General features: G+C 40.9%; 1 protein-coding gene across 1 annotated transcript in view; it reads left to right on the top strand.

The window, feature by feature from the left end:
* Window positions 1-19,391, top strand: part of ptchd4 (patched domain containing 4) — a 33,782-nt gene that overhangs the window by 2,716 nt on the left and 11,675 nt on the right. Inside the window, exon 2 of the mRNA XM_034580545.1 lies at window positions 8,146-8,641. Within this exon, the coding sequence (XP_034436436.1) occupies window positions 8,146-8,641 (496 nt within the window). The remainder of the gene's footprint in view (window positions 1-8,145; window positions 8,642-19,391) is intronic.

Genomic DNA, 19,391 nt, shown 5'->3' with positions numbered 1-19,391 from the left:
ATCAGCTTCTTCAACACTAAATTGTGAGGTACATGCCGCTGTACTCTGCTTTTATCTCATAATGTCGGCTCACACTGTCACAAGCACATATCCAGTGTGTGACAGGCCTGGTCTCTGGCACGGCAGGTTGTAACTTCCATTGAGAGCTGCACAGCCGTACGGTCTACCCGTGCAGCATCAGTGTCCGATTGGAGCACGCAGGCCATTCATCATCCTCTTGCCTTATTTTTTTCGATATTAAAAAACGTGACATTTACGAGATACACGGTTTCACAGAGGTATTGGCGACAATCGGATTTTATGTCCTCGCTTTGCTGTGGGTTAGAATACACATAAAGCTGCACATGTAGAAATGATCGACAGAGGGTTTAATATACAAGAAAAGTGGACATTACTTTCTTTACTACTGGAGAACCAAGCAATCAAAATGAGTAACTACTCTATCACATACACATCTCATATCCCATCTCAACGATCACCTGAGTGCGGTCCTTTACAGTATGCAGTAATCATTTTTTCTTAAATGACAAATTTTTACCTGTAAATGTCTCACATTGTCCTCTGGCCTTCGGATTTGTAAAGATTCATTACACCTCAAAATACAACAGAATGCCTTTTCTCACACTGACACCCCTGCTGCTGCCCCAGTGCACTCCACCTCTTATTGTCTAATTTGCAAATGGAAAGCAAAGCAGGGGCGAGTCACATCCTGTGCACACTGTAATCAATGCCATTTAAAAATGACGTCATCATGATGTCATTGCGAAATGGCAGTGGGACATTAGTGGGGTCACTATTCTACCACATTATCATAAATATTTTTTGGGATCAATAGAAGCTTGAGGTTGTGTCTGTAGTCCATTTATGAACTATGCATGATGCATTTTTTAAACTTCATTGTGATTTATTTTTGACGTCATTTCTCATATATGACATCATCCATCCATTATGTACACCGCTCATCCCTTAAAGGTTGTCAGGGGAGTTGGAGCCAATCCAAGCTGACATTAGTTGAAAGGGGGGGGGGTGCACCCTGGACAGGTCGCTAGCGTATCACAGGACTTATGGAGCCAAACAAATATTCCCACACTCATTCACACCTATAACGTCTTATGATTGGGAATAGTTTTCTGTATGATGTGAGATTTCGATTTTGTTTTGTAACCACAGTTTTGGTTGACCTTTGTCCAATCTGCTCCCAAAGCTTGTGGAAATCTGTCCATACAGTGTTTCGTTATTATGTGCACACACACACACGTGCACAGTAAAAAAAACTTTCTTGCTGTATTAAGTCGCCGTCATTGGAAATACATGTCACTGTTTTTTAGCTTTAGCCAAATGAAGATCAGCTCCATACTAACTTGGCGGTGACAAGAAGCTTCAGAGGCTCTTAAATACTGCGTTTATTCCTTTTTAATATCTGTTGATATCTGGATACAACTACTATTTTACACTTAGAGTCATCTGTCAAATGGCACTTTGAAAACACTGTGAAATGTGTAAAAGGGTCTGTTGAACCAACAGATAATTATCATGGATTCTCCTCTGCTCAGCTTTGCAGCAGCCGTATAGTGAGCTTCAGCTCTTTGTTTAACTGTCCCTTCTGTAAATGAAGGTTGTTTAGGTTCACTGCCACCACTCTGAAAAAGCTGTTTCAGGCTGCTGCAATACGTTTGTTTTAACCTCTAAAAACCATGTTGCACCACCTTCCCGGCACCATGTTCCCATGTTCTAAATACTGGATGCATGAATATGTAAACCGTCCACTAACAAGTGTGCTGTATCCATGTAACAGTTTACTAGCAGGGCGCTTGGAGAGTGCATCCCTCCACGCCAAAATAACGCTCTGACCATGTCAAAGAAAGTGAAAAATAAAAGTGCCTGGATCCATCAGTTTATCTGGATCTGCCCCAAAAGTTATTGGGTGCTTTCTTAGGTCATATCTCACTCTGCCACAAAATGTCATGGAAATCAGGTCACTAGTTTTTGAGTCACCCTGCTGACAAACAGACAAACATACATACAAGCTCAATGAAAAACTATGATATGTCAAAGCTGTGTACGAAACTTGATTCCGCTGCCTTCAAATGAGCATGAAGAGTTTAAAAACAGATTTCTTTCTTGTGATGTGACTGAATGTCAGCACATTATTATTCTACAGTCAAATCTTCTCATCAAAGGAATGTGTTACTTGTATCCGGTAGTCCAGCCAGTTCTTTACCCTTGCTAACTTGAGCCTACTTGATTTCTTTCTCATTACACAAAATGTATGCATACGGGCACAGACACTTGCACATTAGCAGCAGGTTCTCTGCAACATGAAGGATGTTTAATTCTCCCTTGAAGGCTGCTGTGACCTCTTTCCTCTCCATTTCGCCTCACTCTGTATCAGGCTTGCTGCACTCTCCGTGTTCCTGAATCCTCTTCCTCTCTGTCGGCCTGTCCGACAGGCTGTCTGGGCTAATTCATTTGCCTGACTTCTTATACGTCATTCTGCTCTTTGAAGTCACAACCAGGGTTTATTTCTGTGCTTGCTTTACAGATGTACTATTTGTAAAAAAAAAGAAAAGAAAAAGAAAGTCCTACTTTTTGCTGAGCTGAACTTCAGCTATGTTCCCAGGAGAAAATTCTTAAAATATATATGCTTTGTTTCGCCCTGTCTGCTGTATTTCCAGTTGTGTAATCCTCTAAAGCTGTCAGGTGTCGCAAGAATAAAAATAGATTAAAGAATGCTATAAAAAACATACAGCAAATAGAGGTTAATGAATTAACTATAGCCAATCAGGACTTACAGATAAACACTACAGTGGTTCAATGGTTAGCACAGTCACCTCACAACAAGAAGATTCCTGGTGCGACCAGGGTTTTTCTGAATTATCTCACCTTGTGTGTGCTTTTTCACACAGTCCAAACACATGCAGATGATATTTAGGTCAGTTGGAGACACACAGCAATACAAGTGCTTGGTTTGAATCCTGCTTTGGCAGGAGGTTTTCTATTTGTGGAGTTTGCGTGTTTGCCGAGTGTTTGCGTCGGTTTCCTCCGAGTACTCCGGCTTCCTCCCACAGATGAGCATGTAGTCGTCTTGTATCATAAAGTCGTTTTTGTTGCCCTCATCCAAACCACTTTACTTTGTGAATGCCCACCACCGTTACTGTTGCTTTGTGTGATGAGCATGTGTCGGACACAATAACAACAATGTTGCAGGTTTATGTTTGGTCAGTGTTACTAGGTTTCATTAGAGGTTAGCAGCTACATTTAAAATCATTGCAGCACACTACCAGCATCCAAGCGTGTCTGCAATGTCATGATAATGAGATAATTAAGTTGTTGTCTTGACGTAGATACTGGGCCTCCACAGGCCTGGGCCTCCGCAGTGAGTGGTCTGGTAGTCAAAATGGATTTATTTAAAAACACACGTGTGCCATTTCTGAATTGCATTTATCCTAACACCAATAATAATGTGTCTGACAAGCGCAAGATCCTGGATACATTCATGAGAGGACGGTGAAATAGAGTGCTGGATTGAATTAAGTTATTTAGTAGTTAGGGTTATACTGTATGCTGCATGGCAATGTCAAGCTAAGGTCAATGTTTGTTTTACACCCCCCATTCTATTTAATAAATCATAAAACTGGAGGGGAAAGCAGCAGTGGTGTGAAGCTGCAGGGAAACCGCTGATATGCAGAGGACATGATCCAGGGCACTTTAGATCCTGCAGGAGAGCCGATGTGATCTGAGGATGGGAGGGGAGACAAGGCACGAGAATTGGCTGATGAGGTTACATGTGTGTGTGTGTGTGTGTGTCAATAATTGGCTTGCCCCAGGGTGCGTTTGGGAACTCTGCAATAAGAAACAATCAATAGTGTCCTCAGATGTCTCCTCAAACTAGATTAAAAGCCCCAATTAAGTATTTTCATTATTAAGTGCTTTAATAGTTAGCAGGTCTGGGTGATATTGTTGAAATCAATACTAGGATATTCACATGAACGAATTTTCTTTGGTCATCGGTGGGTCATAAATTTAACTTTTCTCGTACCTATATTCCTTCAGCCTCAGTTTTACTATATATGTTTTGCTAATTGAATTTTTGGAGCAGATTTGATTAAGGGAAGAGATTCAGGAATGCTCCTCCACACACTTTCACAATATCAGAAAATGTGTATTTTTTAAAACATTTTTGTGAATTTTCAAGCAAAAATGCTGAGGTTTATATGAAAAAACAAAAAAATGACTGTTTCTTGTATCTTGCATGCACTCGGTGTATAGGTTGTGCTTGTCCTCAGGAAATAATACGATGGGCACGCAAGATGCATTACATTACCCACATAAAGGTCAGCGCAGACACAAGTCCTTGACAGGGTCAGTGACAGAAATGGTGCACAGTTTTGAAGACAAGCTGTGTGCCCAGGTCCAGAGTTACCTACATTTGTATGATGTGCTATTGACAACGTGCAGTGACAAATCGCCTGTTCAAAACAGATGACGAGAGATCAGTGACCATTTTGTCCGAAAGTGGCAGAAAGATCGGTCTGAATCAAAGATTATTGTGCGGAGCGCTCTACAATCTTTAGTCCCAGTTCTGTGGTTAGCCTCCAGTAACATGTGTAGTACCTAAGCAAGTGCAATAACGTGAACAATAACGTTCGCGATGCAGTCGGTTGCAAATATCAACTATACTTAGGGGGCCGATGTCTAGGAGTGTATGCAATGAAGTGCTGCATGTTTACATTTATGGAGACTTTCAGAGCTTGGCGGAGGTATATACTTCACTGAGGGCCATTCTAGTTAGCAAATATAAGCAAGCTAACATGCTACATAACGATTCTGATAGTGGCAAACAAACCTGCTGAACAGTGGCTTGTTAACATTGCAATTGTGGGCATGTTGCATGCTCACAATTTTATTACATTTTATTGGAATGTATTTCCAAGTATAAAAGTGCTGTCAAATAAAACGTAAAACGGTGTTGTTTGCCTCATGCGTCGTTTCCCCTCCTCTGCTTTGTTTATGTATGAAAGGAGGCTGCACTGGACACGGGTGAATTGTCTCATCATGAGCCAAATAAACATCAGCTTCTCAGGGTCGGCCATGTTTGTTTTCTGTTCAAAGCCGTGCCATCACCGTGTGTTGGAACATCGGAACAGCCGACATCCAAGTTGTCTGGAACGCAGCATTTGACCTGCAGGAATGAGGAGCTCCTTTAACAAAAGGCTGTTAATAAACAAAAATATCAATTAGGTTGCCCTTGTGCAAACAGTAAAAGTATATCAGCATTCTTGATTTGATGAGTTTCTCTATTTTTTTAATTTGTCAGAAAAGCCTGGAAGCCCCTCTCCCACCAGTCACATCCATCTTTTGTCAGGAAGCTCAAGAGATGTCACATCCCCCCTTTTCACATATCCTTCAGCTCCTCACAGATATCGCACTGAGACACACACGCACGCACGCACACACATACACACACACACACACACACACACACACACACACGGACACACGCGTTTGTGTGATGGCAAATCCCCACCTACTCCCACTCTGTCACTCTTTCTCGAACACACACACAGTGGTAGTCACGAAGATGAACAAGAGGAGAGAACAAACCTCCAGCACATTTTAAAACCTGGACTGAACAGACATATTCCAGATGATTTGGATATTGTTGCCCTCATAATGTTGCATTATTCACAATGTTACAGCTGGTTACATGGATGTATGTGTTCCAGCCCTTTGTACACACACAAAGCATGTACTGGCTCAGTGTTGGATACAAAGGTTTCTACATTAGCTTGTTGTGAGTATTGAGGTTCATTTGAAATGCTGGAGGATGGAGAGCCATTGTGGTGATAAATTGCAGCTTTGTGCAATTACATAATTGAAATGAGAGCTAAAGTTTTCTGAGTTCCCTTCACAATTAAGGATTGATCACAATTCATACACACACTTGTGGACATGATACAACACATTTGAAGCACTGACTGGGGTTGATCGAGAGTAATAATGTAGCAAACATATCATTTTATATGTAATATAATATATCAGAGGTAGTCAGTTGTACATTTTCAGACTATGACAGGAAGCCTGGCTGTTGACCTATTGATGGGAACAGTAATGTACCATGAAGGTGCAGTGTCCACCATATCTGATTCCTCCTGCTGCCCACATCATGCCAGAGCAGAATAATGCATCCATTTTTTGGTCGTTGTAGTAAATTAACTCCAGAAACTAAAGCAAACAATCACAGGGATTTACTTATCCAGAAGCAGGAGATGTATATCGAGCTCCCTGCTGTGAAACAGCAGACTGTGGCTGGATTATTATGTTCATAAGATTATATCTGCAATAAGCTGCAAATTAAAGATGACATTGTTACAACAACACAACAGTGTCGTGTAGGGGTTCGAATTCACATTACAATGTTGTGTGTGTATGTGCGCTCGTGTGTGTGTGTGTGTGTGTGTGTGTGTGTGTGAATGTGCATGTGTGTGTGTGTGAATGTGCATGTGTGTGTGTTAATGATTGCATTAGCGCATTAGTCATTAATGATCAAGTGGAGTTTTGAATGTGTGTCTCACCTTGCTGGGCTCCTTGTGTGACAGGGTGAAAATGCATCACAATGAAGAAATAATGCTGCACTTAGATTGTAGATGAGTTAACAAATCTTTACCACTGAAAACTCAAACTGAACGTATAACTCCATGAATCAGGATCAAGTGTACTGCAGTGGATCACTAGCTAGCAGTACCAGCCTTTGAAGTAGTTTGATGTCATATTCAGTATTTGTATATATAGTGGTAATTTTGAAACCTGCATGACAAAGAAATGTAATTAAGGCTTGATATTTTACGGTTTAACCTTTAAATTCAATATAAGAAACATTAAGTCAATTTACATTTTTTCAATGTACACATTTTTATCCTACCCATACACTGGTCGAGAACTGTTGCGTTGCGTTTAAAGGAAAAGTAACTGCAGTCATTTTGTGTTGATTGAGTTCAGAGTGGAGTACGTTTTTGTACAATCATCACATATGTTAATAAGCAGAGTACTTATCCTCTAAAATATTTATCCAGACACGTGGGTGAATATTATTAACTATACTGTATGTACAAAGGAAATTTAATTTATATAATTGATATTTTCTTTTGATTCATTGTTAGACTTTAACTTCCTGAGCCAACATTCATAAACTACTAAACCGTTGTCACATTTATGTTGTGGCTTCCATGTAATCAATCATGTTGGATAATGTTCAGAGGTACATTTTTGGCTGGGGTGGATGAAGCTGTCACACGATTGATTGGGTTCACATCCACATTCCAGTCTGTGGTAAACCTTTGTCAACGGAGGAGAGTTAGTTAAGTTTGTTGCAGTTAAATTTGCTCGTACAAATTAGTTGCATAAAAGCATTACTTTCCCTGAGACATTATTTTTCTCCGTAGTCGTGTTCCCTTCAGAAGTTCAATCTTTGTAACCAGTGAAAACTGTTCATACAATGTTTACGTTCAACATTACAAAGGTTGAACGTAAAATAAATTCATCTTTGTTGAAGAAGCTGCACCACCGCTCCTGCACAAAGAGCTGTTCAGTGGCGCTTGACTCAGAACGCAGAACCCAAATCAGTTGGCTTTGCTGTTGTCGTGAACAATCTGTTGTCTTGAATGACGTTGTCACTTGCGTAGATGAGTCTTATTTATTAAAATGTTATTATTATTGAATTTATCATCTGTCTAAATCACACCTAATTCAACGGTGTGAAGTTGATGACATGATTGGTTACGTTTGTTCAGCATACACACAGACAGGGATTTCTGGATTTACTATTGATTTAAGACTTGCTGTGGCGCTCCACATCAACCTGTGGTATTTAGCACCTGCTTTGTCCACAGCTAGATTAGGAGTTCAACTTGGTGAGTCAACATGAAAGCAAATAAAGTTTGAGATCTACCTCTGCACTGCTCTCTGTAGGCTGGAGGTTTCTAGCATGTTGCAAGTGTTTGCTCCCTGTTATCATCAGCAAAATAACTGTGTTTATGTCACAGGGGCCATGGTATAGTATAGTATTAGAATAAAAAGCTATAATAATGTATTTTCATCAGTATTGTTTCATCAGAGCTAATGTCAGATATCTCTACATCCCTGCAGGATGGCCGTGTGTCCTTCATCGGCCACCAGCTGGGCGGCGTGTCCTATTCACCCAACAGCCGGGACCAGCAGGTCAAGTTTGCCCGTGCAGTTCAAATCACCTACTACCTCCGCAACCATGGACCTGTGGTGCAGGATGCCATTGCCGAGCGCTGGGAGAATGAGTTTGGTGCCTTGGTCAGCCGACTGTCCACGGCCGAGGCTCCCCACGCTTCCGACCAACTCCACATCCAGTCACTCACCTCCTTCAGCCTGTGGCGGGACTTCCACCAGACGGGCGTGCTGGCAAAGGGGGAGGTGCTGGTCAGCCTGGTGCTGGTGCTCCTGGCCGCCACCATCTCCAGCTCCATGAGGGACTGCCTGAGGGGGAAGCCGTTCCTGGGCCTCCTCGGCGTACTGACCATCTGCATCGCCAACGTGACCGCCGCAGGGATCTTCTTTATATCAGACGGGAAGTTCAACTCTACGCTGCTGGGGATCCCGTTCTTTGCCATGGGTGAGTGGGAGCGTGCAGCGTGACTGAGACAGACTGTGTGTCTTACATCTGTGTGTGTATGAGTGTGTGCGTGTGGCTAGTTAAAGGGCTTATCGGGGTTTGACACTCACAGAAAGTTGATTGGGGAAGGGATTAGCAGAATTGTGTTGGGCTTTTCCTTGGAGGGGGGCCCCGAACGCTCATTGTTGTCGGTATGTGGCATGTGTGTTTCCGTGTGTGTCTTAGCAGACGAGGCTGTGCAGCACATTCTTTTCTTAAGCAGTTTTACATGTTTGTGTGTGTAACTTTTGCATTGAGGACACGGCCCCTCAGTTGTTGTGCAGGTTTTTCATTATTGCACTAAGCCTCAGGTGATATTATCGTCTCAACCAATGAGAAGCAACACAAAACTCAGAATCCCAGAAAGCCTGATAATCCAATTATGAAGACACATCCAAAAAAAGATAGATTTCATATTTGAAATTTGTAAGTCATATTTAGGTGATGTCAGTGAACCATGATATGTAAAGGTAGAATATATTTGCAGTGGATGCTGAACCATGCTATACCTTTGAATAATCCCTGTGGTGTTACAGAGAGGAAAAGGTGGTTTTTGAGGATGACTCTGCCTCATATCAAAAGTCTGTACAGAATGATGTAATGGACAGTATGTTCCAAAGTCTCCGATGGCATCAGGGCTCTTTGCACAATCTTAGGAATACAGAGGCCATGTCATGAAGTCCTCCTCCATCCCCTCTAACAAAGGAGATGGACGTTTCTTTGACCCTATTCCATTAGTTGGCTGTGCAGTATATTGCACATATTTAAATGCGGTTCCTTCCAGAATTTACACAATTGCTCAAATTGTCTCAAATTTCAAGGTCATGTGATCAAAAGTCACACATTTTCAACATCAACAACAAATGGATTTTGACAAAAAAAAAACTGAAACAACTTAACCACCAACCCCAATATTTGCCCCATATGATGAAATCACCGATAAATGATCGATACATTAAGAGATCAAGATGGAGACTCACTGGCCAGTAAGCACAAGAAAATACACTGAAATTAAATGTTTTGGCAAATCCCATTTACTCTCAATGGGAGTGTTTGTGTATCACCATTATTCACTTACAGCTGGAGGAGACAACATATTTCTATTGTTATTGAGCAACAATTTCATTATAACCTTTCAGTATAATGTAAATCAAGTGATCTGAGAGAAAACTAGACTTCTGCACTTTGTCAAGGCTACATTTCCATCCTTGAGCTAATCTTGCCCTGTGGCCCGAGACAAGAGACGTTGACCAATCACTGGGCAGTTCAGGGAGAGCTGCGTCCGACGTCCCTTCGAGGAAAAGCCTGTCCTGAATCAATGGCAGTAAATCCTTAATGAAAGGTTGCTATTCCAGCATTGGCAACAGCTGCCAAAGCAACCTGCAAAAAAGATGACGGAATCATCAAAAAGATTCCCAAAATAAAGTCGGACAATAAACATAATAAGTCAAACGTGGGACATCTGTGTATGAAACCTGTGCATCTGCTCATCTGGTGGAAGGGTTAAGGTCAGAATACCTCTATGCTAAAACGACAGTATTGAACGTCCTGGGGATGAGACTTAACAATCAACTATATTTCTAGCGATCCCACCTACTGCAGCTTTACTAACACAATATAAATTCACAGTGCAGTGCAGTGTAATATATAATTTTTTATCATTCTGTGCATTTTTCGTTATGTCTTCCCCTTTTCATTTTTATTTCTCTCTTCATGTCTTCAGTTATACTATATTTACACTATATCTTGCCTCTTCTTCCTGTGCATTCCTAAGGTCACTGGATCCCCTGGGCTCTGGTATGGCTCTGCTGCAGGCCAGCAGACATAAGGGAAGTTTAAGTAATGCTCAGAAGCAGGAGGCTGGATCCACTCCCTGTGACCTATAAAGGCAGCAGAGGGGATGAGAGGAGAGGAGAGGAGAGGAGAGGGCAATAAAGGTGCCGTGCTGAGAGAGGATAAGAAGGAAAGTCAAGGAGAAAAGAGCAAAGAAAAAAACTGCATGTGATAGACAGAGGTAGAGGCAGAAAGTCACATCCAGAAGGAGGAGGTGGAGAAGGGCAAAGAGATGGAGAGGACTTGATTAAGTCTGTAATTTCATGTGACAGGACCTTAGAGGCAGCAGATGTCCACCCTCCTCTTGGGAGGTCCCGACTGAGACACACCCCTATCACTTTATCACCGCCACATCAGGGCAGACTCTGAGGACAGAAACGGATACTGATGCCCGATCTGTCAGTGAGGCGCCCCCTGTTGAGAGGTCATCACTGTTCAAAGCTCTCTCTCTGGACGTTTTAATTCAAATAGCAACTTGTAGTTTGAATTACTGACTGGATTATTTCAGAGCCTGGGCAGTTGTCATCATCAGTTAGCAATGTTGGAGTACCTTTTAACATCCTGGCTTTAATGTGGTTTGAGCCCAGGATGATGTTATTGTGTTACTGCAGCCTTTTCAAGTCCAGGCTGCCAGGAAATTCATTCGAAGGAGTTATAGGGCCACACGGAAAATAAAACAAATGAGAATAAGATTTGATTAAGTTGTAATATTAAGAGAATTAAATTGTAATATTACAAGAATTAAATCATAAATAAATGGGAATAGTCATAAATTATAATATTCAGAGGTCAAAGTCACGTGTAAAGTCACAAAATTACAAGGATAAAGTCATAATAATAAGAGAAAAAAGTTGTATATTTATGTGAGTAAAGTCACGATATAACGAGAATAAAACCGTGATCTTAGGCTCCGTGTGATGTGTGAAGGGGAACATCAAAGGATCAGTCTGTCGTCTGCATTAAAATGAGCAATGTGGAGCATTGTTAAGTTATACTTTAGTAGAGGGCTCACACATATCAAAATACTAATACAGCTCTGCAATGTTATTTTCAGCTAATGAGTTAGCCTGCAGCTGCCGCTGGCCACATGCTAACAAACACCTTTGCCGAAGCTGAGGTACCCAGACACTTCTGAGCCTCGGTCTGCACAGTCCCATGATTCATTTATGGCGCCGATATACACCATGGACCTAATTATCTGGTCTGAATATAGTCCCATGGCTTCTTAGTTTGTTCTTGTGCCCTTCATCTCCTCTGTGGAGACAACATAAACACTTGGGATCACGGTGCACAATTTAAAAACCCTATGTATAGAATTGTTATTAGCACAGAATCTGAAATTATACCGATGGTGCAGGTCTTCCATGTAGACACAAATGGACATTTCATTGTTCTTGGCCACGGTTTCTTTTTAATACTACAGCAAAAGTGCTAAAAAACAGTGCTTGTAGCAATGTGTGTTTGTTGCAACTGATGTGGGCCGAGTCTTCAGTAGTGCCATGGTTTTCTCAGACTGCATTTAAGGTGAATGTAATGAATGTGTGGACTTGGGCAGTTTCAATGTCTGCTCAAAGCATGGCAGTTACAGAACAGTTACGATACCATAACATGAGCCAGTTTTATTTTAGGTTTCTCCTTTTGGCGCTGTGGGGGCTAAGTGTGAGAGATTTAGAGATTTAGCTGTATCTTCATAACCAGAAAGGTGGTATTAAGGGACTAGGTGAAGTATGTTGTCAGCGACGTGAACACCTTGGAATTTAAAGCTGGCTTTTAGACTAAGTGTGTGAAAAGAGCAAGGCTTAGAGCTCCATTTCCAAGACACTTAACCTACTCCATTAAAGTGCATCAGGCACTATAATAAATGAGTAATGCAAATAATTTTCAGATTATTTCATCATTATGCCATTATAAATATATATTAGATTGTATCTGCTACAATATTGTTTCTGTATTTTATTTTACTTTACAAAGGGACATACCTCCCCATACGTATTACACACAAACACATGAAAGTGGATGTCAATAGACTTTCATGAAAGTATATTTCAGAAGCACGGATCACAAAAATATGTATTGGTCCCTGCAGTAAACTTGGCTCCATCACATTGAAGTAGAAAAAGGTGACGCACAACCAAAACCATCCATCCCTAAAGCTCTCCACCTGTCAGGCCTGTGGTGTGAAGTGGCCAGATGAAGGCCACGTCTGAGAGACAGCTCACCGCCCAATAGGTGTGGGTCTCTGGGCATTTAAAGCTGAAAAACTGTTCTGTCTGACAGGATGGAAGTTAAACTCTGACATAAATGGCACATATGTGTGTTGAGACACCGCTCAGCACTGTGAGGTGTAGTGTTTACAGCATCATGCTGTTGGGAAGCTTTTCTTAGCTTAGTCAGGACTGGCACACTGGTCAAGATTTAGAAAACGGGGGGGAAAAAAACCTGTCAAGACCCTTGGTATAATAACAGGCAAGTCTATAGTTTTGGGATATTAGTATACCAACTTATGCTAAAACAAATTAGTAAACAAGAGTCACAAGGTGCTTTACAGTGCCAAAGAGGTTAAAAACAGATTTACGCCATACAAATGTAAAAACAGTACATCTCTCAGATATGTAGGTGCCTGATGGTGCAGTGATCGGTATATAACAATAAGAATTTTCAACTGAATTCTGTAAGTGACAGGGAGCCAGTGAAGAGAACTAAGTATGGGTGTAATGGGACCATCTGTTTGACCTAGTAAGAAGTCTAGCGGCGGCATTTTGGATTGCTTGTAGATGACTGAGGGCTGATTTGCTTAAAGAGTAAAGAGCAATGTATAGGTCTCCATTTACTAATATATATGTATAATATTCCTAAGATAGAAGAAACAAGACTTAGGTAGCTGCTTTATGTGTGTGTATAATATAACCCCTAAATTAGGTAGACTAGACCAAGAGGCTGAGGAAAGAAACCGTAAACTTTGTTTGATTGGAGGGACAACTTTCAGATCGTCTTTTCTTTGTTTAGAGTTTGCAGTGGTGCAATCTCTGATAGCTGAAGCTTAGACAACCTAAATGTCTCTCTAGGATTGATAGATCATTTTAGTTGGATTTCATCTGCGAAAAGAAAATATACATTCTTAATGATTTCTCATGATCTCACTCAAGGGCAGCAAATACAGTGAGAATAACAGGAGCCCCGAAACGGAACCGTGCGGGACACCCAATGACAGTGGAGAGGAGTCAGACAAAACGTCTCCACAAGAAACAGGGCAGCTTCTCCCAGTAAGATAAACTGAAACCCAGTCTAAATTAGTGTGAACGTGGAAAATTACAATTTAAATCAAAAATGATCTGATCAGAGAATAAGACTATAGGACTATGAATCTGAGAAGACATTTGGTCAACAGTTGGTGGCGCTACAGAGGCATTGTGATTGCTACAGAACTGAGGTTTGATTGTCAGCCATACGAGGCACACAACCATAGAGCTGTCACTTCAATGTAACGGCCAACAACAAACAAAATGATCTTTTCAAAGTTGTGACAAAGTCTGATGGTATCCAATATTCAAGAGAGAATTTTCCTCTCTCCAAACTTGATTTGGCTTGTCAAATGTAAAGCTGCGTCATGGTTTCCCTTTATCTCTCATATCGTAGTAGAACTAATCCATTATTCTCTCTGAACAATCCAGCTGATGTCATCTCTGGTCCTTGAATCATGTAGCGGAAGAAAACCCGGCACGGAGCAGGTACCATCACGTGTCGGCGGACCTTTGTTTAATATGGAGCAGCTTCCTCTCCTGCCTTTCTCCCCTGCGTCTATCGGCCGTGTCATCTTCGAGCCGGCCAATTACTGCTGAGCTGAGCTTGTCACTTTGTTCTCTCTCTGGATATGTGACGGCTGTTAGAAGTGCGAGGAGGAGAGGAAAGAAAGCAGAGGAGGGCTCATGAAACATACATGCTGTGTCTTCACAGAGGAAGTGATGCCTCTGCCAGTCTCTGACAGGCCCAAATAAACTCAGGTATATTGACCTTCCCAAACTCTATTTTATTTACTCAACGCAACATGCAGCTACCCTTCATCCTACAGGGGCATAATGGAACTCTATAGTGCAGAGGTGTAATCTTTTTTTTCACCCTAGCCATATTTGACTCGCAGTGAGAACATAAATTGCCTTGAATGACTGCCTTGCACGAAGTGTGTGCAGGTGTTTGTGTTTTATTTTCGGCAGAAAGTCAAACTACAAATGCCTTCATCAGTCAACGTCGCTCACAGCAGCATCAAGGTTATGTGGATGTAAACTGATATCACCACCTAAGATAGTGGTGATGTGATAGTGGAGATTCCCTTTACAACCTCAGGGGCTCACGTCGTACATATATTCTGAACATAAGATCCATTTATTTAATGTAGCTATGAGTTCCAATGCCGAAGAAGACCATAGGATGAGATCAAAAGCTTTTCCTTGTTCATTGTTCTGTGCTGCTTCTTTTTGTTATATATTTTCCAACACAAACACCAACAGTGATATTTCTTCAATAAGCTGATATTGGCCCCAGCCAAACCTCATCTGTGCTTTATTCACGTTATATGATATGGTGTTACATGTGGAAACAAAAACAAAAAAATAACATCAAGGCCATTATTTTTGCTGTGAAACTTTGCTTGTCTTCATAAACTTAATAAAGAGTAATCAGATATTTGGTGGTAGGTAAATCAGGTGATTAAGTTAGAAAGCACTAGCGGGTATAAAGCGATATGCATAAAACTTTCTGAGTATATTCAGCAGCTCTAGATTTGAGCTGTGATACATTTTGGATATTAGTTTTTTATCTCCCCAGTTCCCAGGACTGTTTTTGCCTGAGGCAATACATCAAATTTTTAGCAACTATCATCTGCTCACTGATGATGTATGGCCCTCCTTGTCTCTTTTATTAAAGTAGAGAATACTTCTCTATAAGTATTCCTATTCTATTTCTATAAGTTATACTTTTTTGTTCACATATTCCAATTTGTCAATCAGCCTGGACAATTGATTGGTATATTTATCCAAATGGCAGTTAACATGAAAAATATATAGCTCTTTGTTGACTTGAATTAATAATAATTTTCAGGTTAAATCTCTGGCGTGGGTTTGGTTGCTTATTGGAGGAAGGGTCATCAAAGGCAAACTCTCTGCCTCATCAACCTGAACCTGTGATGCTCCCGTACCTCTTTCTGAACATCGATATTTTTTACACACTGACATTTTTTTAAACCTGTGAGGGCAAAATAGATGGTGACACTCAACATTCATGCACAGTGACCATCCCTGCTGACGGTGAAAAAGCCCTCCGGGAATTCCTGCCCGTTTCACAAAGCAGCACTGGGAGAGTGATGATCGATCCAGGGATGTTATTGCCGTGAGTGGCTCTGGGAGGAAGGAGGTATGACAGCTTCAGCGTCGTTATTTAGTGCATCAGGGAGGAATAATAAACCAGGTACATTAATTAATATAGCTCCGTAAAGACATTTAGTACCAAATGGTAAAAATGCGATGTTTCTGAAAAGAAAGTGATCAGAATGTCCTTGATGTTTCCATCAGACACTGAATGTTGCTGTGGGCCACAGGAAGACCGATTTTTTGACGGCCGCTAGAATTATTTCTGACTTTATTCCTAGTGTCATGTTCAAATTGTATTAAGCTTTTCCAAACATGTCTTCCCTTCTCAATTCATAATTATATAATCAGTGTTCACTAGTCTGTGTCCACTCTTTAATTGAAGACTGTGAAATGTGAACTTTGCTGTATTTATAGTACAAAGAAACTCTGCTTCTTGCAGGTAAAACTGAGCGTAGTATCAGGGAGGAAAAGGTTAAGTTGAATTAAATCAGATTACTGACTGTGGAGGGATGTAGCAGTCACAGTCACACATGACGATCTGGCAACCTAAACCCAGGAGGATCATTGGGTTTCCTGGACAGAGGATGTGGAATCCGTTGGCCTCAAAATGCTCTTACTTTGTATTTTTTCGGACAAAATAAGGCAATTAGAAATGTTTTGTTTACTGATGCCAGAGGATGATACATATTGATGCTTTGAGCTTAACACTAACTCATCTTATTTGTGTTAGCATGTTAATAATCTGTCTTATTTAAGAAAGGTATTGATCATCGTGAGGTGATCGGTGTTGATATTGTGATGTTGTTTAAACTGTAGCAGGTCAGAGACGTCTGCTGTGTCAGTGTTTGTGTGTGTTTGCGAGAGAGAGAAGTGAGCAGCAGAGTCAGTGTGTGTGTGTGTGTGTGTGTGTGTGTGTGTGTATGCCCAAATGATTGACATCCTGAATTTGGTCAAATGAATAAGAATTATATTAAGAATAAAAATCATGATACCTGCATTGCTCAACATTATTTTTGCATTTGCAATTAGAATAAAATGTGCATTGTTGTTATGCAGGACCTTTTGAAGTTGACTTTGATAGCACTATATTCCCTAACTTCTGTTACTTAAAAAAAAAAAAAAGGACACAGATTCTCAGCAGATGTCTTCAAACGAAGTGCAGTGTCTGCTGCTCAAGCTCTGGCTCCAGCAGCAGCTACACCAACAAGCAGAGCAACACATGATAATCTGTTTACAGCGTCATTTGTCAGCCCGTTTGCATCACAGGCAAGTCATTTGTATTCCCCACTGCCACATTACTGCCACCAACCTTGATGTAGTTGACTGAACCATGGTGTTTCAGTGTGTGCTTGTCTGAAGGTTTACTCCCATACTTCATACTTCATACCTAATGATTATGGGGAGAGGACTCATAATCACTTCTTTTGCGATTTGTGATATTTGCCATAACAGTAAAGAACTGTGTTGGTCCAGTTTTGAGGTAACTGAAAGAAAGGAATCAATGGAATCCATGTATGTGTGTGACAGCTTAAGTGTGTGTGTGTGTGTGTGTGTGTGTGTGTGTGTGTGTGTGTGTGTGTGTGTGTGTGTGTGTGTGTGTGTGTGTGTGTGTGAGATTCAGGTATTACTCATGTTGTCGGGACCTACATCTGTTTACACACTCACGTTATGGGGACTTGTCTTCCTTATGAGGACACAAATCAAGTCCCCATAAGCTAACGTAAATTTCAGTGTGTGTGCAGTACATGTGTCATATGTGGCTCCTCCTAAGTATTGATCTTCACATTACTGTCAGAGTTAACGGTCAAGAAACAGCTGACCTACACACACACACGCACACACACAGTAAAACCAATAGGAAGTACATGTCACATACTGTATGCAGCATGGAAAATTACTTGAGTACATACCTGGATGCAGCGTTGAGCTAATGTTGCTAACGCTAATGCATGTAATTTTAAACCGTAGCATAAAGTATTAAAGTTTAATTATTTAAATGTATTGATTTACCAGTATGCAATAAAATGTTAGAGAAATCTAATCAACACCACAAGTATCCGATCAGATGCCTCCCAGTGTGACATATTAAATGACATTAATCAGGCAGCTGTATAATTATTCACTAATGTGTGACAGGGGAGTAATGGACACAATGGATATGAGACCACTGCGGCCAATTGGTCTCAGATCTGCATCACAGGGGACCAGCGCTCTCATGTTTAGGCTTTGAAAGAGAAATTATTATACTTGACAGACCAATAGAGGGGCTGTAGCCGCCACACATAAAGCTAGAACCTAGAACACTTGTCCATTTATAGTGATGACAAAACTCATATGTTATTAGGGTACGTGTGACTTTTAGATTGCATCATTTCTGTGTTGGAGAGGAAATAATGATATCTGTGGTAAGGATGTTTGGCAGTCAGGTGAGTAGATAAACAGAATTCAACCGGAGTACAGCAAAAGGTCACTATTGATTCAGGTGACCTCAGGATCAACTTCTGCAATACATGTTGAGACAACGGAGTCACATGCTAGACAGTGGATGTACATGCTTTGCATAAAGTTTATGTCGAGCTGTACCCTAGATGGAAATGTCTGCTGTAAGCATAAACTAAGTAGATATTAAGTACATTTTCCATTACAGGAGCACACTGGAAGTCGTTTTAAAGGGGTAATTCGTGATGCGTAGCTATAGTCTTGTACCTTTGCATTTTTTCTTTTTTCCCACATTTAGTTTTCCTCTGAATCAAATGATTAAAGGCCAATTCATCTCGTAGCTGGTTGACCTGGTTACAGTCTAAAAACTCCCCCTTTTCACGATTTTCTGAGTTGCTGTAAAAGTGGTCAGTCACTGTTGTGCTGTATTGTTAAGAATTATACATTTTTAGTTTGTCACTTAACATGAATTTTATAATCAATATATTTTGGATTGTTTAAAAAGATATTTAGAAAAAGCCACACCTCCTCCTACATGTCACCGTCTCATTAGATTTGGTATTTGTCTCAGTGTGTGAATATTGACCAGGGAGAATATCAGCGTCACTGTTACTGATGAAAGTCAGTGAGCAGGTGTTGTGGAGGCTAATCCATTTTTAAAGGAACAGCCGGCAGGAGGTGCAGGGTTTTGAGAGGACCCCTCTGAACAGCACTTAATACGCATCAATGAGTCGTGAGGTCTTGAATTTTAAATGGGCCGACAGAGAACTTTAGTTAACCGTGCCTCATCCTTTGTTGCTGTATATTTTGGGCTGTTGTGGTAATTTTGTTTCGCTGCATAAACTGCTAGTGAAGTCGTGTCACATCAAAGGTGAGATTGTGACAGCGATGTTTTTCTCTTATGGTGTTTCAGAGTCACATAGATTGCTGCAGGTTTTCAGCAACGGTTATGTAAAATATTCATCGCCTGAGGAACATTTTGAATCAGAGTGGTGTTTGTTTTTGTAATGCGAAATGTTCCCTGTGCTCTGTGTGGTCTGACATCTGCACATTGACAGTAACACTCAAAGTGTTAC

This window comes from Hippoglossus hippoglossus, chromosome 24, assembly GCF_009819705.1.
Source record: "Hippoglossus hippoglossus isolate fHipHip1 chromosome 24, fHipHip1.pri, whole genome shotgun sequence".
In the NCBI taxonomy this organism is placed as follows: Eukaryota; Metazoa; Chordata; class Actinopteri; order Pleuronectiformes; family Pleuronectidae; genus Hippoglossus; species Hippoglossus hippoglossus.
Note: the sequence above shows the minus strand (reverse complement) of the source record. Positions and strands in the feature narration are given on the sequence as shown.